The sequence below is a fragment of the Psammomys obesus genome, unplaced genomic scaffold, assembly GCF_907164565.1.
Source record: "Psammomys obesus unplaced genomic scaffold, mPsaObe1.curated_primary_1811, whole genome shotgun sequence".
NCBI lineage: Eukaryota > Metazoa > Chordata > Mammalia > Rodentia > Muridae > Psammomys > Psammomys obesus.
In genome coordinates this window covers 1,032,482-1,054,703 of record NW_026590341.1, presented here as the reverse complement: position 1 = coordinate 1,054,703, position 22,222 = coordinate 1,032,482, and the positions used below count along the sequence as shown (strand labels likewise).

The window sequence follows — 22,222 nt, the reverse complement described above, 5'->3', positions numbered from 1 at the left end:
CGGCTTCTCCAGCTGTGTTCAAATAGGTGGCCCCAGGAGTTGGGGCGGGGCCTGGGGTCGAGCTGGTCCGGGCTGAAGAAGAGCTTGTTGAGGCTGGCAGGGTGACTGCCTGTGACTGTGGCACAGACCGGAGCTCCGGGGCAGGACATGAGTTCCAGGACCGCCTCGCGGCTGATGACGCTCCAGAGACACCTGGACCGCCCTCAGGTGAGGAGTTGGCTTGTTCCCTCGGAATTCCTGTCTCAAATTTAAGGAGACAGGGAGAAAGGCTGGTGTGGGAGGTTGGAGGCCCAGGAGCCAGGGAGGCAGGAGAGCTAAGGGAAGCTAAGGCCACTGAAACTGAAGGGCTTATACAAGGGTGAGAGGGTGGTGCCCAGGCAGGGGCACTGGAGGGCACAGGTCAGCTTTGTTTAGCACCTGGCACCTCATTCGGCAACTCAGTAATTCAGCCTGCCCCTAGGCAGTAGAGCTGTTTGGTTGCTCTCCTCACAACTGAATTGAGCCAGCTGGGCCTGTGCATACAGGCCCCAAGGTGATCGCACTGACTCTCTCTCTGCTCAGGCTGGTGACATGGCTACGGAGGGCAGTCCACTGACCACTCATGTGCTAGACACGGCCTCAGGGCTGCCTGCCCAAGGCCTCTGCCTCCGTTTATCTCGCCTGGAGGACCCTGCCCAGCAGTGGATGGAGCTGAGAACAAGGTAGGAGGCAGTGTCTGGTCTGGGAGATGTGAGCTCTAGCAGCATGGGGTGTCCTTCCTGGCTCCCACTTGGAAAAGGCCTTAGGCAGTGCTACTGAGGTGGAGCAGTGAGACCAGGGCAACAGTGAGTGGGCCTGAGTCTGGTGTGGACACTGAGGTGTTGAAGGGAAGGACTGACCGCTGCCCTGTTGATCCCTGAGTCGTCTGATACACCAGGGGCGGTGACAATAGCTTCTTCGCCAGATGTACATACCTGAGACAATGTCCTGAAATGTCCGAGACAGCTTTGTTGAGTGCTTGCCTGTCAGGCAGCCCCGTGGGCCTTGTGGAAGGTGAGCCAACGAGAAAGGGCCGGTAGAAAATAAAGGCCTCAATCAGCTTGTGTCAGTCTGAAGGCTGAGCACTTTATTGCTATAATCATCTGTTCTCAGTAGCTGTTAACCAGTCCTGTAACCTCTTTCACAGAGGGGAGGCTCAGACAAGAGAGATGAGATAAAAGCTAAGACTCCACTCTGGTCCGGTACTGACCTTTCAATATCAGTGAGCCAGGCTGAGGCCCTGACCTTGGCCATGCCCTTGGTACATGCTCTGCTGGGGGCCGGGATCTTCCATCCCCTCCCTTCTGACCTGCCCTGTGGGAACAAGGCGTGGCTTGTCCCCCTCCTAGTTCAGACTTCACAAAAGCTGGGGGGGGGGGGGGTTATCTCCACAAAAGCAGGAGGTTCTCTGCTCTATGATTTCCTAAATAGGCAGTGTGGAGCTATCCTGAGGAACTGACCTCCCCAGCCCCATGTGAGCTCCTGTGTGAGACTGGGACTCCTCTGAGGATGTCGACGTACAGCTAGGGAAGGGAGGTTTCTCAACTCTTCTCCCCGTTGTCTCTTCGCAGCTACACAAACCTGGACGGTCGCTGTCCTGGGCTCCTGAAGCCAGGCCAGATAAAGCCAGGCACCTATAAGCTGACCTTCGACACAGAGCGCTACTGGAAAGAGCGGGGTCAGGAGAGCTTTTACCCATATGTAGAGGTGAGGGCCATGGGTAGGTGGAGCAGTTGGGCCCTGACTCACTTTTGACCACAACCAGATCCTGTAGGCAGGCCTCTTCTAGGCCCCAACACTGCCAGGGTGGCAGCAAGTAAGTGAACTCACCTCCTTGCTCTCAGAAGGTGTCCAGGGACCTGAGGCACCATTAATATTTCTTGATGATGACACGCTGAGCTGCCCCCGGATCAGGAGAGGCCAGGCTGAGAGTGCTTCATCTTCCTCTGTAGACAGCTTCTCATCTGAGCCCAGACTCTGGGCACTGGATGTGTTAGTTACTTCTGTGTCCCTGACACAACTTGAGGGCAAATCATTGGGGCTCATTCTTTCAGCCCATGATTGCTTGGCTCCATGCATTCACCGTGGTGATGGGGGCACGTGGAGGAGAACTGTCAACTCCTGTAACAGAAAGGAACACAAGGAAAGACACAGCTCTGTAGGACTCTACCTAGGGGCCTTCCTCCAGTAGGACCCACCTCCAAGTTTCAGGACCTACTAATGATGTCATCACATGATAAAGCCAGTTAATCACAAGTTGACTTGGTCAGATCAGAGCCCTCAGGATCAAAGCCCACCAGCTAGTGACCAAGACCTTTACATCTCCTCTTGGAGACACCACTCACACCATAACATCAGACTTTATCTGAGCGTCTCCCACTTGTAGGCTGCCACGATAGCACCTGACCTACTGCAGTTTGGAAGGCCCCGGGGCTGTTGCAGGAAGGACTCGCCCTCTTCACTGTCCTCAGGTGCCTTCTCTGCTTCTCCTAGGTTGTTTTCACTATTGCAAAGGAGACCCAGAAGTTCCATGTACCTCTGCTGCTGAGCCCATGGTCCTACACCACCTACCGTGGGAGTTAGAGTGACACGTTACCTGAGGAAAGCCATCTTGTCTGCCTGTCCCTTTCATGGACTAAGCCACCCACACAAGTCAACAGCATGGGCTTTGTCCCCATCAAGGGGATGAAGTTGCTACTTGCTGAAGAGATTCTAGCTGCCCTAGAGTTTTCCAGTGGGCAGCTGTGACTTGGGAGTCAATAAAATGAGTTGCAAAACCTGCAGATCTGAGCCTATCCAGAGCTTTGCTAGCACGGCCCACTGCTTCAAGTTTCTTGGTTTCTTTTCCTGTTGCTACGATAAAATACTCTGACAAAAGCAATTTGAGAAAGGGTTTTATTCCGGCTTAGCTCAAGTTACAGTTCTTTGTGGTGGGGAGTCACAGTGGAGGAAGGCTGAGTGAAGGCGCTGGCCACACTGTGGCTACGGTCAGGAGTCAGAGGGCAATGCCGGGCAGTTGGTGGCCTGTGACTTTAATTCCAGTGCTTGGGAGACAAAGGCCGGCAGGTCTCTGAGTTCAAGGCCAGCCTGGTCAACAGGCGTGGTCTACAGTGTTCCAGGACAGACAGGGCTGCACAGAGAAACCCTGTATGGAAAAAACGAAGAGGAGGGGCTAGTACTCCGCTGCTCTCTCTTTTCTACAGTTCAGGATCCCCAGCCCAGGGAATGGTCCTTCCCACAATTAATGTGTCTTTCCACATGGATTAACATAAGCTGCACCACCACCACCACCATCCCCCAAGGTGTGCCTGGAGGCCCTTCTCTCAGGTAATTCTAAATTCTGTCAAGTTGACACAAACAACCATCATTAAATCTTTAAAAACAAAACAAAACTTGCTCTCCTTGGTCTAAAAGAAAAAAAAAAAAAAAGCCATCTGGAGAGGGGAGCCAGGCCTCACTAGAAAGGTGACAATATATTCATGAATCCTGACAGACCATGGCCCAGCATCTGTCCAATCACAGACATCCCCAGTGACTTGAAACCCACATTATTCAGGGGAATCCCAAAGGCCAACAGCTTTTCCTCATATGGGCAAAAAGAAGTAGGCCCCGACACTGGCCGGCAACAGATTTGCTTTCTGGTCCACTGATCAATAGCAGAGCCACCCAATACCAGCAAATGGTAAGTCGAAGACTTCCCTGGGTGTGCCCTTTCTTTCAAAGAACTTTTTGGGAAGTGTGTTTGCCACAGCAGGAAGCAGAAAGAGCTAGAGTGCTTTCAGAACCTTATTTCAAAATAAATTCTTGTCTCGGTCCCTACTGATCTCCTACTTAAGGTTGCCAGAGTTGGAAGGGAGGTAAAGGTGCTTACGAATCCTAATTAAAGTAGGTTTGGTGAAAAATCTAAGCCTACAGAGTCCAAACAACAAACAAAGCCAAGACACCTATGGAAGCCTGTGCTAAAGCTGGAAGCATTAAATACTGGGTAATCCAGACGGGCAGTGGTGGTTCAGGGGGATCTCTATGAGTTCAAGGCCACCGTGGTCTACAAAGTGAGTTGCAGGACAGCTAGGGCTACAGAGAGAAGCCCTCTTTCAAATGCCCCTCCCCCCAAAATAAAACAAACAAATGTGGGCAATCCATAACCCAAAAACTACTTTGGGCACCTTTCTATAAACGCCACAGCTCGGCATACCAAGCGCATGGCTACCGAGACCACCTCCTCACAGAACCCTAGCCCACCTTTCCCCTGCAGTGTGACATTGTTCTTGACAACATGCCAGTTCCTACGGTGTATAATACTAGAATAGAATGTTGTTTTGAAACAAATTTGCTTTCAGCTTCATTGTCACTGAAACGAGCAGCTCAGAGACGGATGAACCTCTGCAGAATTCCATTCCCAGAAGCTGTGGTTTGAGGTCAGCCTGGTGTTGTGTTCTCTGGTGGCACAGCCACCCCGGAGGGGATCTTGAGCTCTAGGTCGGCGGGCTGCCTCCTTCGTCTCTGACAGTGCACTGTTGTGAATGTGGTACCAGCTGGCCAGCACTGTGTGCCCGTAAGTGTAGAACTGTGACTGCCACAGAAGGCAACGCCTTGCCTCTGAGATGAGCCGTTAAGATAATACGAAATCTAACTGTAAACAACTGCCAGTGCAGTTTTAGGTGAGCTGGTTACCAGGCAAGTTCTGTTAAGACTTGTTAACAGGAGCTTTTCCTACACCTACGCATGTGCCAATGACAGACCACAGTACAATTCCACCCAAGTTCAACTTGACAAACCAGTACCAAGGTCTTCATCCAGGGAATGGGTGAGGGCTTACTTACAGGAGTGTGGGGGACTCAAACAGCTGTTTGGCCAACAAGGCACCACCTGGCATAAATCCTGACTTCTGCAGAGATGAATAGATGGAGTACCCCCTTTGGTTAACCTTCCACTCTAAATATTCTAGCACCACAAGACAGAGTTAAATGCAGCTGACAGGGAAGTACAAGAAGGAGTAGCTGAGATCTCAGGTGAGGGTTTGAGGACCCTCACCCCTTCCTTCTATGAGGGAATGTCAACAGGACCAACCTTGAGCATCATTTATGAATAGTCATAGCTGCCTCCGATGAAAGGGGTAATGGCTTGCAGGCTCAGAAGACAGCACTCTACAAGACAGCCATTCAACCGCAGAATGAATGTGTCTGTGAACAAAGCCAGTTTGATCCCAACTTATTAACAGCATAGAGCCACTCACTTGGTTCATAGCCTCGGTATTTTAATGATGTTAAAATTTATACAAGAGGGTGGGTGTGGTGGCGCACACGTTTGATCCCTGTATTCAGCAGGCAGAAGGAGGATCTCTGTGAGACTGAGGCCAGCTGCTCTACCTATAGAGCTCCAGGAGAGCCAGGACCAAATAGAGAGACCCTGTCTCAAAACAAACAATTGTTTTGAGAGTTTTCACTGCAACATGGTTTTCATTCCGGTGGATCAAAGACAAATAAATGCTAGAAAATTAATCAGGCCAGGCGTGGTGCCACAATCCTTTAGCCTCAGCACTCGGGAGGCAGAGGCAGGTGGATCTATGAGTTCGAGGCCAGCCTGGTCCACAAAGTGAGTTTCTGGACAGCCAGGGCTACACAGAGAAACACTGCCTCAAAAAAAAAAAATAAATAAAATAAAATAAAAAAATAAGATTCAAGCATAAAAACTTAGAACTGGGGCTGAAGAGACTGCCCAGTGGTTAAAAGCACTTACGGCTCAATCATGAGGACAAGAATTTGGGTCCCAACACCCATAGCAGGCGGCTTACAACCACCTGCAACTCTAGCTTCAAGGGATCACTGCCTTCTTACGGTCTCCATGGGCATGTGTGTGTGTTTGTGTACACTCACACAGCTAAGCACAAAAAATGCACACAATATACACACACACACACACACATTAAAAACTAAAAGCTACACTTAGATACCAAGTCCTTGCCTTGCCTCTGATGCACTGGTCTCAACAGACAAGCCCACAGAGGGTCCAGATGCTCCCAAAGAGCAAGGGTAGATGGCAGGAGGCTGATGGACACCAGCCCAGGTTCTGCCTGAATATGGATGAATGGAAGCCAAAAAAAAAAAAAAAAAAAGTTTGCTGACTCAGCAGAGACAAAGCTACTGATACTGCAGAGAGGTGTTGCAAAGGCCTTACGTAGAGAGGAGTGATAAAAACATAGCCACAGAGGATTGGCTGTCTATCTGTACAAAGACATGAGCAAACATGGAGTAGTAGGTTCTTTATGAAGGCAGGGTGGTCGGTTAGGTGATCGGTTTGCATGGTTTTCTTGTCTGTTTGAGCTTTGTTGTTGTTTCTGATTACTTTCCTGTCTGTGAAATAAGAGCTGAGGCACTGAGAGTAAGAGGAGAGATATGACAGCAGCCATCTCCAGGGTGTGAGAGCACACCATGGAAGCAATCTTTTGAAGCTGCCAGCACCTACGACAAGGCTTGTGAAGTCTTGTGAAGTCCTTCCGGTGTTTTCCTAGCCACATTCCACCCAGCGCTGGGAATTCAGCCTGTGTTGGGGCTTTTTCAGAAAAAGACATGTGTTCTAGTTAGCTTTGTATTGCTGTTCTGAAACACAGTGACCAGAAAGCCACGTGGGGAGGAAAGCCTCTTCGGCTTACATTTCCATACCACACCATCACTGAGGCCAGTCAGGGCAGGAGCCTGGAGGCGGGAACTGAAGCAGCAGCCATGGAAATATGCTACTTCCTGGCTTGCTCCTCATGGCTTGCTCAGCTTGCCTTCTTATACTACCCAGGACCACTTAGCTAGGAGTGATACTGCCCACAGAGGGCTGAGGCTTCCCCATCAATCACTACTCAAGAAAATACCGTGCTGCAGGCTTTCCCACAGGCCAGTCTGATAGAGGCAATTCTCCAGTTGAGATGCCTTCCTCCCAAGATATGTCTACGCTTGGGTCAAGCTGGCAAAAACTAACTAGCACAAGACAGTACCAGAGGTGGAGGACATAGGCCAAGGAGTGACTGTAAATACAAGTGTCTGGACATGATGTGAGCCAGGAAGTGTGATCCCAAATGACTGCAGATCTCAGGTACCAGAGGAGGCAAGACCGGAGGGTCAGAGCGTGTATTAAATGAAAGGTGAAAGGGCTACTTCTGCAAACATTTTCCACGGCTAGAGGATAGCCTTGACATGGAATCCGAAGAGGTAGAGGATGAAACCCACACGAGAAGAGAGGACAAGGGACAAATGTTTGGGCTATGAGGTTGCTACAGTAAGATAAGTATACAGGGGCAGGCAGCATAGGGACTCAAATATTTATCCCAGGCTAGCCTGCACAGTAGTGTCAACCAGATGAGGGTCTGAGGTTTGCAAGTAAAATAACTGCAAACTGGACACCACGGGGGGGGGGGGGGGGGAACACCTGTTCTACTTGTAACCCTGCTGGAGGACAATGTAAAGAGAAAGCTAAACCAGTCTCTTGTTTGTTTGTTTGTCTGTCTCTTTGTATAGTTTTGGCCATCCTAAACTCACTTTGTAGACCAGGGCTGGCCTCGAACTCACAGAGATTCACCTGCCTCTGCCTCCCTGAGCGCTGGGATTACAGGCATGCACAAGACATTGAAAGAGCCAATTCTGTGCCAGAATTTGAAGGGGGGTGGGGCTCCTTCCAAACAGGTGTCCCCGCCAAGTCTCTGGAGATGCTATTTGCAGGAGTCAGTTCTCTTCTTCCATCGCGTGAGTTCTGAAGATCAAACTCAGGGGCTGCCAAGACTGTCACCAAGCCCCCTTTCTCACTAATCTATGTAGGCCCCAGAGACAGAATTTAAAGATGACCCAAGGTGAGCGCGACAACAAGGGAGGAGGCCAATCTGCTCTCCCACTAACTTTGGTGACAGAATCCGCGTTGCACAACCACTCCCACACTTGTAGACTTACGCACATAAATAGGTTAATTTCATGCTAGCAAAGGAGGTTGGAGAATGTTCGTTATAAACAGGAGTCTTCGTAGGCAAGAACCACCGACATCGGGACAGTGCTTGAAGGGCACAGAGCAAGGCTCTGGGGGTTGTGTCAGGCAGCGCATCTGCAAAGGCTAAATAGAATCAAAGCAAGGGGTGAGGTAATGAGGGATACATGACGCCCTGTTCAGACCCTACTCTGACAGCGGGTAAGAGGGAGAGTTCTGTGCTGAAGGAGGGGCCTCCTGAGTCTGAGCAGATCCGCAACCAGCGCCATGCAGGAGAGGCCATCAAACCACCAGGTGGCAGCAGAGGATAGGAGAGCGGTAGGAGCACCCCCAGCCGCAACTCCCCTCGGGCCACCCTACCTCAGCTGCACACTTCCTCCAACTTCAGACCTCCAGTGGCCCTGGGTCCCCCTCCCTAGGAAGCCCCCCGCCCCTTTGACCTCATGTTCCCAGGCTCTTCTGCCTGCAGTAGTCGGGATGCCTCAGCCTAAACACAGACTAGGGCCAGGCAACTCATTAAGCAGAGATTGGGGTTCCAACCCCAATAAGATCTAGATCCATCCCAGAAACTGTCACTGCCTCGTGGAGGCCATGCGTGACCTTTGGCTCTCTTCCCTGTTGACCAACTGGTGCTAGACTCACCCAGAGTGGGATTTATTCCACTCACCCCGACTTGTTTGCCAACAGCCCCCTTATGATCCACTCAAGTCTGGCACTTCTTGGCGCCTGGTGGAGCACAGTGACATGCCTGGCACAGTTGTCCTGCCAGGTCCTGATAGGTGTGCCACGCCTCCAGGCAAGGTGCCAACTTGTAAGACATAAAAGCCTGGTATCCCCCGAGCAGTTCTTGTGACTGGCGCCATGAAGGGGAGCAGCACGCTTCTGCTGGGGGCTCTAACCCTGATCTGCATCTGTGGTAAGTCTAGGCCTTATTCCTAGCCCTTTACAAAGGCAGGGGGTCCCAAGAGGCTGAAGTCCTGGGGCCAGGTGGATAATGCCTACCTGTGTCACAGCCCCCACCACCAAAATGCAGGGGATCTGTGTATCGGAGCCCTAGCCCAACCCATCCTGAGTTAACACTAACCCACCACCAAGGCCAATGACATCCACCCTGGCTCAATCCAACTTGACCTGGCCCTCTGAATCTAGCTAACCCAGGGAGTCGGGGGTGGGGGGGAGGAATCCCCAGTTCCTTCCCTGATGGCGTGAGGAACTCAGAGGGGAAACCACAGCAGCTCCCACTAGCAGTGGTGGGGGAAGGGCTCTGCAGGAGGTTGCCCTGGGAGAGCTAAAAAGATGTGGGACAGGGAAGGAGATCAAGTCCCTCCCTTGGCATTATATTCCCCTATGCAACACAGGGCTGAGCACAGCAGAGGATGACAACGAGTTTTTCATGGAATTCCTGCAAACACTGCTGGTGGGAACCCCAGAAGAGCTCTTTGAAGGGCCCCTGGGCAAGTACGATGTCAATGACCAGGCCAAGTCAGCACTGACAGAGCTCAAGACCTGCATCGATGAACTGCAGCCCGTGCATAAGGAGCAACTGGTCAAGCTGCTGGTAACCGGGCTGGGACTCCCATCCCCAAATGTCTGCAGTTCTTCCAAGACCCACCCATGCATGGTACCTGATCACCAGTCCTTCCCCATCCCTAGACCTACATCAGCAGGCTGAGGTGGAGAGCTCACAGAGAAGCTTCCAGAGCCCCTTAGTCCTGCTTCTCCCACCCCAAGGACTACGTCCCACATAGGCAAAGCCTGTGCACACAACCCCTCCCCAACGTGCTAGGAGGGGTAGAGCACAGTGTGTCGGAACCTGTCTACCCCGCTGGTGTATGTCTGCCTCTGGGGCTGTTGGTTCCCAGCTCTCCCGGGCCTCACACATTTCTCTTTCAGGTACAAGTGTTAGACACTCAAGAGGACACATAAGCAGGCCTGAAACATGGCTTGACTTCCATAAATGACAGGACCAGCCACACGAGCAGCCATGGATGTGCTAAGGCCACCGCTTCCTCACAAAAAAATTCACCCTCAAACTGTTAAATCAATAAAGCGTCCTGAGCCCAGGCACTGGCTTCTCTCTCTCTCTCTCTCTCTCTCTCTCTCTCTCTCTCTCTCTCTCTCCCTGCAACTCAGGGACACACAAAAACCCCTATCAAGGGCACCCTGAGGGACACACCAAAGATACAGATTCATACACAGGGTCACTTCCCAGAAGCAATGTAGGAGAGCAGCCCTGAGACATCATGTGAACCCAGGGAGGTACCCAGGAAGGGTGAGGTCTATTGTGGCATGATAAAGGAGCCCAACCCAGGCATACTGGCAGGGAAGGTTCCTCTATGAGGGCGGTGATTCCTCACAGGGGCGTGCATAATAAATAAAGCAGGAGCACAGCCAGCTGGTACACAGGCTTTGGGAGCTTCGCAAGCAGCCTCTCTTCCCAAAATCACCCCAGGAAAGAGATCCCAACCTGAGCCAGAACTCGAAGAGCAATATTGATGAGGTCAAGAAGGGAAGGTCTGACTGCTCCCAAGGACAGCTGAGGTCCTGAGAGGTAGGCTTTACTGGCAGGAAAGCTGAAAGGACAGCAGGGTCTGAGGAGGCCTAGGGAGAAAGCAATCTCTCTAGGTATGATCCCCGCACTCAACAAAGCCTCCAAACCAATCCTCCACTCCAAGATCCCCAACATCCAGAACACCCTTTCCCTAAATGTCCCTGTCCCCCACTTTCCCTAAATCAGTGGCTTCTAATGGGTCAAAGCTAAGGAAAAGCATGCAATCTCACTATACCTACATTTGTCCCAGCCATCACAAACAGTTAAAAACAAAACAAAACAAAACAAAACAAAAACTTAGAGGTGGAAAATGGTCTCTGGAAGAGAAAAGTTCCCTGGAAAGAGGGAGAGCTCCTTGGAGAGTTGGGGAGTCCCTAAAGAGATAGAGGCATGTGGTCCCTGGAGATGTGGGTACCCCCTAGAGGGAAGGTCCCCTGAGAGGGTGTGGATTCCCTAGAGAGTTGGTTCTCTGAAGACAGGGTCTCTGGAAAGTCTGAAGAGAGCCCTTGGCAGAGGTCATTGTCTCCATCACACACACTGTGATCTAGAACTCCTTGTGGGACAGAGCCACATTCTAGAGCTCAGGGGTAAGGGAGCCTCCCCAGTTCTCAAAACTGGGGAAGAAAAGGAAGCTTTCTTTCCATGCTCCTTTTTAGGGATCTGCCTGGCACAGACGCCAGGGGGACAGGTCACTGGTGAGGAGCTGGGTCCCAAGCTGCTCTAAGCCTATTCCTGCACAAAGGAGGTGAGGCCTCCCAATTGCTCCCCTCTGGGCCATGACACAGCTCAGCCAAGAAGCTCTGGACCCTTGCTAGGCAGCTCTTTGCAAAGTTGCACCCAGGCTTCTCTGTCCAGCCCAAGCTCCCTCAGAGCTAAGAGAATAGTCAGTGCAGGGCCAGAGCAGGCAGCTCCCCTGAGCCTGTCCTGAAAGCATGACTCTCACCCATATCTTGGAACTAGGTAGGGGTGAGCTCAGCACACCAAATGGAGAGCTCCCTCTGCTTGTAACTGCTCAAGACCCCCATGTCTCCATGGGGCAAGGACTGGGCCTGCAAGATGCAGGATCAGCAGAACCAGGGACGGGAACATGAGGGCCAAGAATGAGACGGGACAGGGCATCCCAGCACCTGGTCACCCTCTTGTCCATGGACAGAACCAGCCATGGCAGAGGAGGTATGGGTGGGCAATTGGAGGCCCCATCGCCCCCGGGGGCCCATCATGGCCCTCTACAGCAGTCCTGGACCCAAGTATCTGATTCCACCTACCACTGGTAAGATTGCCTAAGGCCCTGGGGCTTGTTGGGGATGGGGGAGGAAGAAGCCAGAAATGGTGTAGCCTGGGATGGGTCTGGGCTCAGTCCTTGACTCCCAGTGGAGAGAAGGGTGTCTGCCTCCAGCAGCCCTGAGCCCCTGTGCCCACAGGCTTTGTGAAGCACACACCCACCAAACTTCGAGCACCAGCCTACAGCTTCCGTGGGGCCCCCATGCTCTTGGCGGAGAATTGCTCCCCAGGGCCCCGCTACAGTGTGAACCCCAAGATACTGAGGACCGGCAAGGACCTTGGCCCTGCCTTCTCCATCCTGGGGCGCTACCATGCCAAGGCCATGTTGACCCCCGGCCCGGGTGAGTGACCCCTGACTTCAGTTCCAGGCCCTAATATGCTATGTCAAGGTCAGAAAGCCTCATTCCTCCTACTCTGGAGACTCCATCAGGCCTGAACAGCAGAGCCTGAAACCCACCAGTCCTACTGTCTGGAGTCCAGGGACAAGGCCCACACCAGATCTCACACTCACTGCTTGAAAACAGCCCTGGAACCAGTATTTCTACTATGGACTCCACCTCCCCCCAAAAATCTACTCAACCACAATGCTGGGCCCCAGAAGCCTTGTCTTAACTGTTGGGACATGCTTCATGGGCACCCAAGTGTTGGGGGTGGGTGGAGAGGCCCAAATGCTTGTTGTTCCTGCACATCCTCCCTTCTCTCCAGGCGATTATTTTCCAGAGAAATCTACCAAGCATGTGTTCGACTCAGCACCCAGTCATTCCATTTCTGCCCGGACCAAGACCTTCCGAGTGGACAGCACTCCAGGTCTGCCTCGGCCCAGTCAGCTGACAGACGGAAGGGAGTTGGGGATCCCAGCAGGGGTTGGAGGAGGGATAGCCCAACATGGGACTTCAAAAGGTAAAGGGTATCCCAGATAGAGGGTATCCCAGCCTGAGCTCCCCATCACCCACAGGCCCTGCCGCATACATGCTGCCTGTGGTGATGGGGCCGCACACGGTGGGCAAGGTCTCCCAGCCCTCCTTCTCCATCAAGGGCCGCAGCAAGCTGGGCAGCTTCAGCGATGACCTGCACAAGGCAAGCCACCCTGGCTGAGTACAAAGCCTGGCCCCAGTGACCTCTCTGACCCTCTTCCCCAAGGTCCACAAATCTCCAGCCAGTTAACTGCCCTGTTGAAGTTCTTGGGTCCTCTTCATCTCTGGGTGCCTGCCACCTACTTGGGCTACATTCGGTAGCGGGGAGGGACCTGGAGACCAAGTTGGGAGATGTGATGATACTGAGAACAAGCTAAGATGTTTGTGGAGTACTGCCTGGAGGACAAACCCCAATTTTAGATAGAGGACATGGAAGCAAGGAAGAAGGGGGGGGCGGAGGAAAAAGCCTTGAGCTCCTTGGGGGAGGAAATGTCTACTCTCCTGTATTAACAGTAAGTGCAAAGAGCCTGAGGTGAGCACATAATGCCCAGTAGCACTACATGAGTTTATTGACCTCACAAGCCCCTGACCTCTACCTTCAAGACCAAGAGGATAGTGTCCCAACAGGGAAAAGGGCCTTGCACATATCCCCAGAGGCGTGGACACAAGATTGGTATACTGGGAATGCCACTGCCACAGTGAGGTTGAAATTGATAGTAATATCCCATCCCATAAACGGTGGAATGTTGCTCTCATGGCTGACAGGCAGCTCAAGAGCACCTTTGGTGGATCAAGGTCCCAAACCTAACCCTATCCTCTGTGACCGTGTGCCCTGTGAAAGTGAAGCCTGTCTGAGCCCTCTTCAACTTCCAGACTCCAGGTCCTGCAGCATACCGTCAGACTGATGTTCAAGTGACCAAGTTCAAGGCTCCACAGTACACCATGGCTGCCCGAGTGGAGGCCCCAGGGGATAAGACCATGAAGCCAGGACCAGGAGCCCACAGCCCTGAGAAGGTCCAGGAACTAGAGGGGTCAGATAGGGGTCAGGGGAAATGATCCCGAATGTGTAGAGAGGGTCCACACTCTGCGAGGGTGAATGGGGGAGGCAGCCACCCTTGGGATCTCATGAATTCTCAGCAGTGGCATTGATGGTAACCTTTTAGCTATAGGAAACCTGGGCTCTAGCCTCATACCCAGAGACTAGCCCACTGTCCCAAGTAACAGAGTTACTGGGCACAATGTGGCCTTTATATTGGTCACCTTGGCCCCAAGTTTGGGAAGGACTGAGCCGCTCACTTCATCCCCAGGCTACGAATGCTCCTCACAGTCCTCCTTCTCCTTCTAGGTGACCTTGAACAAGCACTGTGCCCCCATCGTCACCTTTGGCATCAGGCATTCCGACTACATGACACCCCTGGTTGTCGATGTGGAATAGCCCCCTCTCCATCCCATCAGCCTACGACCACAATCCTCCCACAGAGATGAGCTGGGCTGACAATGGATTAGGCACTTCACCAATGGGTCCACTGCCAGCCTGGCCCTTCTACACAGAGCATGCTAGTTTGGACGGTTTTGACAAGTTATTTTTTTTCTATGCTATCTCGTGTTTGTTGACCTTGTTTCCTGCCATGTCCAACTTATTTAATAAACCACAGATTGAAGTTGTAAGGGTTCATCTTGGAGAAAGGACAAAGCTTGTCCAGGGGCCCCTGTCTTGGCTTTCTGGCCTGGAGGTCCTACAAAGGAAAAAGCCTGGGAGTCTTGACATCTGAGCTTCCTTTCACAGGTTCTTTTCTACACTCAGGCTCTCTCCGAGAGCCAGAATCCAGAACACCTCGATAATGGGGTACAGAAAAGTGCTGACTGATGCCATATATGTGTGTGTGTGTGTGTGTGTGTGCGCGCGCGCGTGCTTTGTGAAAAACCTCCATACATGCAAGGTTATGCAACCACGTCACGCAGCTCATGTTAGCACTGGCCTTCAGGCTTTCAAAGGGATATGACTCCAGCCAACCTGCCTGGAAGGCCTGGGCATGGCAGAACACATGACCATTTTCACTCTGCTGCTTCCAGTTCTGAGCACAGGAACAATGTAAGGATACAGCCTCTCAACTGCTATTAAGTACAAACCTTAGAGGAGCTTTTTTCCATCCACAGACAGGAGGAAGATGGGTGCAAAACAAGCTGGCATCTCAGCTGGGCCTGAGGGCAATGTCTGCAGAGGTTTTCACTGGTCTCAGACCCAGCTTTAAGGGGTGCAATATCACCTCAACCTTGCAGGTCAGTGCAAAACAAGTGACCTTATCTAACACACCCATGGGAACCTCTACCTGTGTGTCCCAGCCAACTTGCCCTTTCTCCCTCAGCCCTTAGGAGGTAATGCAATCACCATCCTCCCCTCAGATTGGTAGAGAAGAGCCACACAGAAGGAAGTTGGTGAGTCTGTGGCTGTCCTGCCCAAAGCCAGGGAGATAAAGCATCTGTGAAAACTGGGCAAGGGTGGTCTTCAGTGTCCAAGGCCAGCCACAGACTAGGGTTGGCTCAAAATAACTCAAATTCCCGATTCCCACCTACACATTAGGGCAAGTGCCAGGGTACAAGGCCTCAGTTGGGAGGGTATGGCTACTCCCTCCTGGAGATTGATCTGACCCAGTGGTTGTGAAGTTGGTATACCCGTCATATGATTCATGCAAGAAAGAACAATAGCTAAATGTGACAAGAGCTACAGCCCTGGTCCCTGAAGTAGCTGGAGAACTACAAACAGCCACGGAGACTGGTGAAGTAGCATAGGAACCTGAGGAGAAAACTAGCCACAATGTGTATGTGTTTGGGTTTGCATCTCAGAGAGGGATGGCAAGGATACTGCTCCAGAGGAAGTTATCCTGAATGCAGAAATTTAGACTTAGTTTGCACCAGCAAGATGAGCAGATGCTGGCTATCCCAAGTGTCTCAGTAAGCCAGGTGTGAGTGCACATGCCTGCAGTGCTACCATTCAGGAGGCTAAGGCCAGAGGATCATCGGTTGGGGACTAGCCTAGGCTACATAGTTTAAGAGCAGCCTGGGATGCACAGCTAGAGACTACCTCACAAAACCAATACAGCAAAGTACCCTGGGGTTTATCAACATCCCCAGAAAGCAAAAGTCAGCAATACAAGGTTCCATGGAGACAAAGCAGAAACATAAACATGCCTGCTGTGGGTCCAGATCAAAGAATGATGCGGGCAGCTATTGCCACGCTTGGTGACAGGCATAGGGCAAAGCCAAAGCCCTGGTTCACAAGAATGAAGTGCCTGCAAAGGGAGGCCTAAGAAGGAGGCACAAGCTGGATGAGCCCAGCTAGAAGTGTGTGGGGTAAGCAAACAGCAAAGCTACACAGGTCAAAACCAAGGATGCCTCTCTTCCTCCAGAAGGTCTGGGGCTCAGACACAGTGGAATAGCCAAATAAGCTCAAGGTCAGTGTGTGCAGAGAAAAGCTGCTCCGTAAAGGTAAAAGGGGGAGGGTGCCTAGTGCTACACTGAGGCATTGCTCCAGTCAGTGAGGCCAGAATGTGGCAAAGCCTGGCTTAACTTGGAACTCAGAGGTGGTGGTTATGAACAGATGGGTCTCATGATGTGGCCACACAGGTGGACAGTGAGCTAGTCCAGGGAGAGAGATGAGGACACAGACATGAGTAAGGTCAAAGAGCACAGGACTTCAAAGTTCATTTCTTAAAGATATTTTACGTGAAGACAAAAAGTGCTAGGCCCTTATAAACTGTTGGCCAGTTTGTGTGCAAATGGGACTGGCCAAGGAGGAAGGGTCAGTTTGTGTGCAAATGGGACTGGCCAAGGAGGAAGGGAAGGCCAGGAAAACAGGCAAGTCTGTGGAATTATGTAACAATCTTCCCCCACACTGAGGGAGACTCGCTATATAGTCAGGTTCGGTTCAAGGTTAAAAGTTCCCGCTACACAAACGCTTTCATAGGTGGCCTCCAGCCCCATAAAGATCCCCAGCAGAGATCACTCCAGTACTGCCTGACTCTGAAAAGCCACACTGTACTATTCTCAGTCTGTTTGCCTGGGGATGGATTGGATACATCTTTGGCACTAGGAAGATTCTCAGTCCCAAGGACATACATCTCTGCTCCTGGACACGCGGTCTTGAGGCCCAGGAGGAGCTTAGTCCAGTGCCTCTAGCAAGGGCTGCAGTCACGCCTCTATCCACAGCTTTGCCTCTTTCCTACTAGCGACTGGTGGGTACATCCTTGACTCTTGGCTAGCACAGGTCCATTCCGAATTAGCAGCCTCTACCTGGAGTCAATGCCATGTCCATCCTGATGACCATAATGTGGAGAGAGCTCATGGCCATATCCTGTTTGGTGTCAGCTCAAGACTCCTCAAGAACACAGAGACGGTCTAAGCCAGGCATATACAAGTTAGGGCCGGACAGAAGACCCTTAGGCTATCGGCTTCTGAGGAGTGTGGCTGTTGGCCCCAGTGGGTGCATTCAGGACTCACAGATGCTTTGCTTAGACCTGGCTCATTCTCATACAATGTGGTTCTGGCTCTTCTGTGTCTTTAGCACCAGGGAGTAGGATTGGGTTTTGCTTCTTTCTTCCTCCTTCATACACAGGACAAGCCAACATGAGCTCATTACGACAGAAGCAGCTGTAGTTATCCTGACTTAGGAAGATGAATGACCCATGATGATAGCTTCAAAGGAATATTTTTTTGTTTTCAGGTCCTCAGGAAACCAGGATACCAGGTGTAGAAAAGCCTGGCTGCCCTTTGGCACCATCAGCTCACGTCCTTGTCCTCGACAAGAGGTAGGAGAGGATGAAGAAGGCCACAATTAAGACCAAAGCCATACCACACAGAAGCTTCCGGTTGTCTCGCCCGGATCGTGCCACTGTGGAAAAGCGCTTCACACTCCCTGTGAGGAGGCCAGTCACGCTGGAGAAATCTGAGTCCTGCGGAAGAGACCCAACAGGATCACATAGAGTAGGGACCCTTGACTACCCAACCATACCAGCACTGCAGGGTAGGGGCAGCAGAGCAGACAGCATGGGGCAAAGCCAACTGTAGCCTGACTGTAGTGCAGGTGCTTACCATGCCATCTAGGTATCGATTCTGGTCATCTGTGTCCCGATCTATGTCCAAGGCCAGCTGGTTGGGACAGAGAGAGGGCAGAGTCAAGCAAGGGCACAGAACACAGCATACCCATCTTCCCTTCAGACTAGCCAGACTTTACCCCTGACTTTGCTAGGCACTATCAGAAGAAATAGCTAAAAAGGGCAAGGTGTTACCTGTGGCATCACTAGAGTCAGCATCCTCACGGACAGCACGTGGCCTCTTTCCTCCCCTCACAGCCCCACCCACCAAGGTAAAACACAGAAGGGACAAGGGCTACTACTGACCGATTTGAGCCTGGTAACCTTGGAAGCCAGGCTGTCGGCCATCCGCTTGTTCTCTCGGTCTAGAATCTCCTCCACAGCACCCGAGCTCTGAGCTGTAAGAGACAGAGACTGAAGGATAGCATTCACACATGAATGTGGCCCCAATCCTCACTCCTGTGGAGTCTGGCCTAGTAAGACATCTACGAAGATCCGGCCCATAGTGTTTACTAACTTAGCAGGTCCCACCCTCAGTTCCAACAGGTGGACCACCTTTACATCAGACATGTAGCATGGGTCATGTGAGAGCACCTGTGTGCATGCCCACGCAAGGATAGGCAGGGGAACCAGCAGGCTCAATCTACACTACCCTTTTGTATACTGTCCCTGAACGTAAATGAACATTGCCTTAGCTGAAATCATCATCATCTGTGGCGATGGGACAGGTCAGAAAGGAAAAGAGAAAATCCTGGTAGGGTCATAGAAAAGACATAGGAAACAGCCAAGCAGGTGACAGGAAGGCTGTGTGAGGATGACCTGGGAATCATGTACAGGAAACGTGTAAGAAAGGTCTTTTGCCGAAGATACTATCTAGCCCCACTTCTGCAACCCACTCAGGATCTCTGGAAACCCCGAACACTGAGCCTGTGGAAACCTGACTCCGATAGGCTGGGACTAGACATGAAGAATTTCTGTCATGGTACGTGACTGAGAATCAGCTCCCTAAGTGCGACTGGCACCGGCATGAAACATAAAAACCAGCCTTGATGTGACTCACGTAAGGGGAAGGCTAGCAGCACCAGCAAACAGGTGCAACCAGACCCCAAAAGAAAGGGCGACTGTGTCCCGCCAACCACAGCACAGTCGTTAGTGTGGTCCAAGCGTCAGTATCACCTGTCATACTGAACACAGGCACCGGGAAGTGAACCGAGGCACTCAGGCCCCTCATTTGTTAACCCTGCTTGGACCCTCCGCTTCCAGCTCCTGACATCAACCCTACACAAAAGTGATCCCTTGCCAGCTTCGGTCCCAAGGCAGCACCAGCTTCAGTCTAGCTGTGTTTCCTGGAATATGAAAGCGCCACCCGACGCGGGTCCCTCCACCGAGAACTGAGTGATGTCTCCAGCTCAGGACCTCGCCTCCTATCCCTACTACCCTCAGAGGTACTCACTGCGCGTCCAATCTGCCATCGCGCCCTCCAAGGTGCCACTCAGGGACTCGGCAAAACAGCGACGGACGTGGCACCAGTACCCGAAAAGGTCTTCCGGTTCCGCCTCGAGTGGACTTCCGGGAGAACGGTCTGGCGCGGAAGAAACAGAAAAGGAGTTGTTCTCTGGAATGTAAATAATGGAAGGGCGGGCCACCAGCATTCGAGCGCACGGATTGGCCAGAAATATCAGTCGCGAGATGTGGGTGTTACCCGGAGCGTGAGCGCAGGCCCAAACCCGAAGCTGGGAAGCGGCTCAGTCAATCAGTCCCGAGCTTCGGGCTCTGCGAAACCCAAACGTGAGGACTACGGAATAGGGAGGACAGACAGAACCGAAGGAGAATAGCGTAGGAGACGTCAGGGCCTGACGCCGGGTAGGGGCTAGCGCCGGTTAGCTCAGCGAGTGACTGGTCATTCCCTGGAGCATCGCTTGTGCGTGTCAGTCACCGTGAGGTGCACCTTCCCCGACTCTGCCTTCAGCTACGTGGCGGGAGGACCTGGCTCCCCACTAGCCAGCGCTCGTACGCTTCTAACACCTGACACGCGCAGGCCGCCTCTCCGGTGCTCCTCCCGCGGGAGTGGCTTTCCCACGGGTGTTTTTCACTGCCTTCTCTCCGATCCTTCCTCCACACGCTCTGCAACTTTCTTTTTCTTTTGATAACCATTTTATGTTGGTGATTTGGCCTTACGTTTATTTTGAGACCGGTCTCACGAAGTATCCCCTGGCTGGCCTAGAACCCTCAGGATCTGACTACTGCCTGCCTCTCGCATGCTGGGGTTTAAAAGAGCGTGCTCCACTCTGCCCGGCTAAGCACATTATTTGTCCACCCGAGTCGTTGCACTCGTCTTTCCCTGTTCTCCATGGAGTATGAGCTCCAGGGTGTGGACCAAGGATCGCCGTGCTCCCCCAATTGCCTAAGCGGTCAGGAGACAGCGCTGCCTTCATCTCTGCACAGCTGTGCGTGCGTCCGGAGGGCGGTCCACGCGGGGGCCAACTAGTTCCCTTGCCTGCTAGGAACTCCGGCTAGAGAGGAGGGCACAAAAGGAGGACGCTGCCCAAGCCGCCCAAGACAGGCTGCTCGGCGACCACGTCCGGATTGCTCCACCTTAAGCCGGAGGCCCGCCCCGCGCCTGTACACACCCTTTTGGCTCAGCGGCGCTCCCGGCATTCCTCACGCATGGACGCTGGGCTTCCGGACCTGGGCGGAGCCCGCGGGTTTGTCCGACTGCGTTTTCCCCGGCCCAGGCTTTCCAGCACCAGGTGCCAGGGGCTATGGAGCCCCGGGCAGTTGCGGATGCTTTGGAAGCGGGAGAGGAAGACACGGTGGCAGAAGCTCTGCGGTCGTTCAACCGGGAGGTGAGAGGCACCCAGCTGCCGAGGAAATTTCATAGAGTGGGGAAGCAGCGGCGAGCGCGTAGCTGGGCTGGGGAGTGCGTGCCAGTGTGGCAGGTGGTGGTGGGCTGGGCCTCGGGTGTTGCTGTGGTGGGCTGTGATGGAGCAGGTGTATGGGAGGCGAGGGTGGGTCTTGCCTCACGTTCAGAGCGATGGCTGCTGCCTCTGAGGTAGGAGCAGACCTGTCGCTCTGACTCGAGGAGCACTGGTCCTACCTGTGTGGACCTGAGCCTACTGGCTCTCCCTGCAGCACTCCCAGAGCTTCACCTTCGATGATGCCCAACAAGAAGACAGGAAGGTAGGTGTCGACCTAAGGGGCTCCGAGGGCAGGCACGGGCCGCCCCCCCCCCCCCCGAAAAAGGCCTGGTGTAATCGCTTTTTGTCCCTCCCCACAGAGACTCGCAAAGCTGCTGGTCTCCGTACTGGAGCAGGGCTTGCCACCAAAACACCGTGTCACCTGGCTGCAGACTATCCGAATCCTATCCCGAGACCGCTGCTGCCTGGACTCATTTGCGAGCCGCCAGAGCTTACATGCACTAGCCTGCTATGCTGACATTACCATGTCAGAGGAGCCCATCCCACAGCCCCCAGACATGGATGCCCTGCTCGAGTCTCTCAAATGCCTGTGCAATCTCGTGCTCAGCAGTCCAAAAGCACAGATGCTAGCAGCAGAGGCTCGCCTGGTGGTGAGGCTCGCAGAGCGTGTGGGACTGTACCGCAAAAGGAGCTATCCCCACGAAGTCCAGTTCTTTGACTTGAGGCTCCTTTTCCTGCTAACAGCCCTTCGCACTGATGTGCGCCAGCAACTGTTTCAGGAGCTGCATGGTGTGCGTCTGCTGACTGACGCGCTGGAACTGACACTGGGGGTGGCCCCCAAAGAAAACCCCCCGGTGACACTTCCGGCCCAAGAGACAGAGAGGGCCATGGAGATCCTCAAAGTGCTCTTTAACATCACCTTTGACTCGGTCAAGAGGGAGGTGGATGAGGTAAATTGTAGCCTGAAGCCATGGGTGGGACTCAGCTCAGCTGGGCCATTTTGTGGTTTTTGCTTCCCTTTATACCTCAAGTTCCAGGGTGTCAGATATGGTGAGGACAAGAGGACAGTCTAGGCAGGGAACTTAAGGTTTCTGAGCTGTGTTGTGCATGGGGTTTGTGGGGGGAGGGGGAATGTACTCCAAAATGCTTCAAGTGGCCAAAATCACCAAGTGCGTGCGCTGTAGACAGCCGGAGACCAGCTCCATGTGGCCCTGGAACACAGGGACAGGGCCTCCTTCTTACCGGAGCCCCCTTCTGTCTTTGGTTAGGAAGACGCTGTCCTTTACCGGTACCTGGGGACCCTTCTGCGGCACTGTGTGATGGTTGCTGCTGCTGGAGATCACACAGAGGAGTTCCATGGGTGAGGGGCAGAGCTTACTATGTTGGGGATGGGGAGAGGGCTCAAGGGTATATGCAGTAGTCCTCAGCCCTAGCTGTGAATCAGAAGCACCTGGGAGCCCAGGCCCCAGCCTAGGACTTTGTCAGGGG

At 52.9% G+C, this 22,222-nt stretch overlaps 5 protein-coding genes across 9 annotated transcripts in view; 4 read left to right on the top strand and 1 right to left on the bottom strand.

The window, feature by feature from the left end:
• LOC129676477 (5-hydroxyisourate hydrolase) lies at positions 1-2,801 on the top strand. Its single transcript, XM_055606843.1, has 4 exons — positions 1-207; positions 562-701; positions 1,590-1,725; positions 2,512-2,801. Exons 1-4 carry the CDS (start codon positions 148-150, stop codon positions 2,599-2,601), a joined length of 426 nt encoding a protein of 141 aa, XP_055462818.1. The 5' UTR covers positions 1-147; the 3' UTR covers positions 2,602-2,801.
• A 6,040-nt stretch (positions 2,802-8,841) lies between these two features.
• Scgb1c1 (secretoglobin family 1C member 1) lies at positions 8,842-10,044 on the top strand. Its single transcript, XM_055606894.1, has 3 exons — positions 8,842-8,896; positions 9,339-9,538; positions 9,874-10,044. Exons 1-3 carry the CDS (start codon positions 8,842-8,844, stop codon positions 9,904-9,906), a joined length of 288 nt encoding a protein of 95 aa, XP_055462869.1. The 3' UTR covers positions 9,907-10,044.
• Positions 10,045-11,692: 1,648 nt separating this feature from the next.
• Odf3 (outer dense fiber of sperm tails 3) lies at positions 11,693-14,161 on the top strand. 2 transcript variants are annotated; one of them, XM_055606896.1, is made up of 6 exons: positions 11,693-11,801; positions 11,953-12,153; positions 12,518-12,619; positions 12,768-12,889; positions 13,600-13,740; positions 14,072-14,161. In XM_055606896.1, the coding sequence occupies exons 1-6, from the start codon at positions 11,693-11,695 to the stop codon at positions 14,159-14,161; spliced, it is 765 nt and encodes a 254-aa protein (XP_055462871.1). The 2 variants fall into 2 exon arrangements, with proteins under 2 accessions (XP_055462871.1, XP_055462872.1); XM_055606897.1 differs by lacking the exon at positions 13,600-13,740.
• A 2,265-nt stretch (positions 14,162-16,426) lies between these two features.
• On the bottom strand, positions 16,427-19,401 carry Bet1l (Bet1 golgi vesicular membrane trafficking protein like). The gene is made up of 4 exons (XM_055606855.1): positions 19,270-19,401; positions 18,123-18,214; positions 17,815-17,871; positions 16,427-17,675 (listed from the first exon to the last, which is right to left on the bottom strand). Exons 1-4 carry the CDS (start codon positions 19,286-19,288, stop codon positions 17,508-17,510), a joined length of 336 nt encoding a protein of 111 aa, XP_055462830.1. The 5' UTR covers positions 19,289-19,401; the 3' UTR covers positions 16,427-17,507.
• A 164-nt stretch (positions 19,402-19,565) lies between these two features.
• Positions 19,566-22,222, top strand: part of Ric8a (RIC8 guanine nucleotide exchange factor A) — a 6,905-nt gene continuing 4,248 nt past the window's right edge. The window contains exons 1-5 of one of the 4 annotated variants that reach the window (XM_055606846.1): positions 19,566-19,679; positions 20,321-20,662; positions 20,949-20,996; positions 21,094-21,684; positions 22,003-22,094. In XM_055606846.1, the coding sequence (XP_055462821.1) occupies positions 20,579-20,662; positions 20,949-20,996; positions 21,094-21,684; positions 22,003-22,094 (815 nt within the window). In that variant the 5' untranslated portion in view covers positions 19,566-19,679; positions 20,321-20,578. Of the gene's footprint in view, positions 20,663-20,948; positions 20,997-21,093; positions 21,685-22,002; positions 22,095-22,222 lie in introns of all 4 variants that reach the window. The other 3 variants (XM_055606845.1, XM_055606844.1, XM_055606847.1) reach the window with 3 other exon arrangements.

Bases quoted from the DNA above. Each gene is read 5' to 3' on its own strand.
- LOC129676477 (XM_055606843.1), top strand. From the start codon at position 148: ATGAGTTCCAGGACCGCCTCGCGGCTGATGACGCTCCAGAGACACCTG. The intron at 208-561 runs GTGAGGAGTTGG...CTCTCTGCTCAG, and splicing joins GACACCTGGACCGCCCTCAG to GCTGGTGACATGGCTACGGA. The intron at 702-1,589 runs GTAGGAGGCAGT...GTCTCTTCGCAG, and splicing joins TGGATGGAGCTGAGAACAAG to CTACACAAACCTGGACGGTC.
- Scgb1c1 (XM_055606894.1), top strand. From the start codon at position 8,842: ATGAAGGGGAGCAGCACGCTTCTGCTGGGGGCTCTAACCCTGATCTGC. The intron at 8,897-9,338 runs GTAAGTCTAGGC...TATGCAACACAG, and splicing joins AACCCTGATCTGCATCTGTG to GGCTGAGCACAGCAGAGGAT. The intron at 9,539-9,873 runs GTAACCGGGCTG...TTTCTCTTTCAG, and splicing joins AGCAACTGGTCAAGCTGCTG to GTACAAGTGTTAGACACTCA.
- Odf3 (XM_055606896.1), top strand. From the start codon at position 11,693: ATGGCAGAGGAGGTATGGGTGGGCAATTGGAGGCCCCATCGCCCCCGG. The intron at 12,154-12,517 runs GTGAGTGACCCC...CCTTCTCTCCAG, and splicing joins CATGTTGACCCCCGGCCCGG to GCGATTATTTTCCAGAGAAA. The intron at 12,620-12,767 runs GTCTGCCTCGGC...CATCACCCACAG, and splicing joins CCGAGTGGACAGCACTCCAG to GCCCTGCCGCATACATGCTG.
- Bet1l (XM_055606855.1), bottom strand. The intron at 17,872-18,122 runs GTCAGTAGTAGC...TGTCCCAACCAG, and splicing joins AGGTTACCAGGCTCAAATCG to CTGGCCTTGGACATAGATCG. The intron at 17,676-17,814 runs GTAAGCACCTGC...TCTCTTCCGCAG, and splicing joins ATCGATACCTAGATGGCATG to GACTCAGATTTCTCCAGCGT.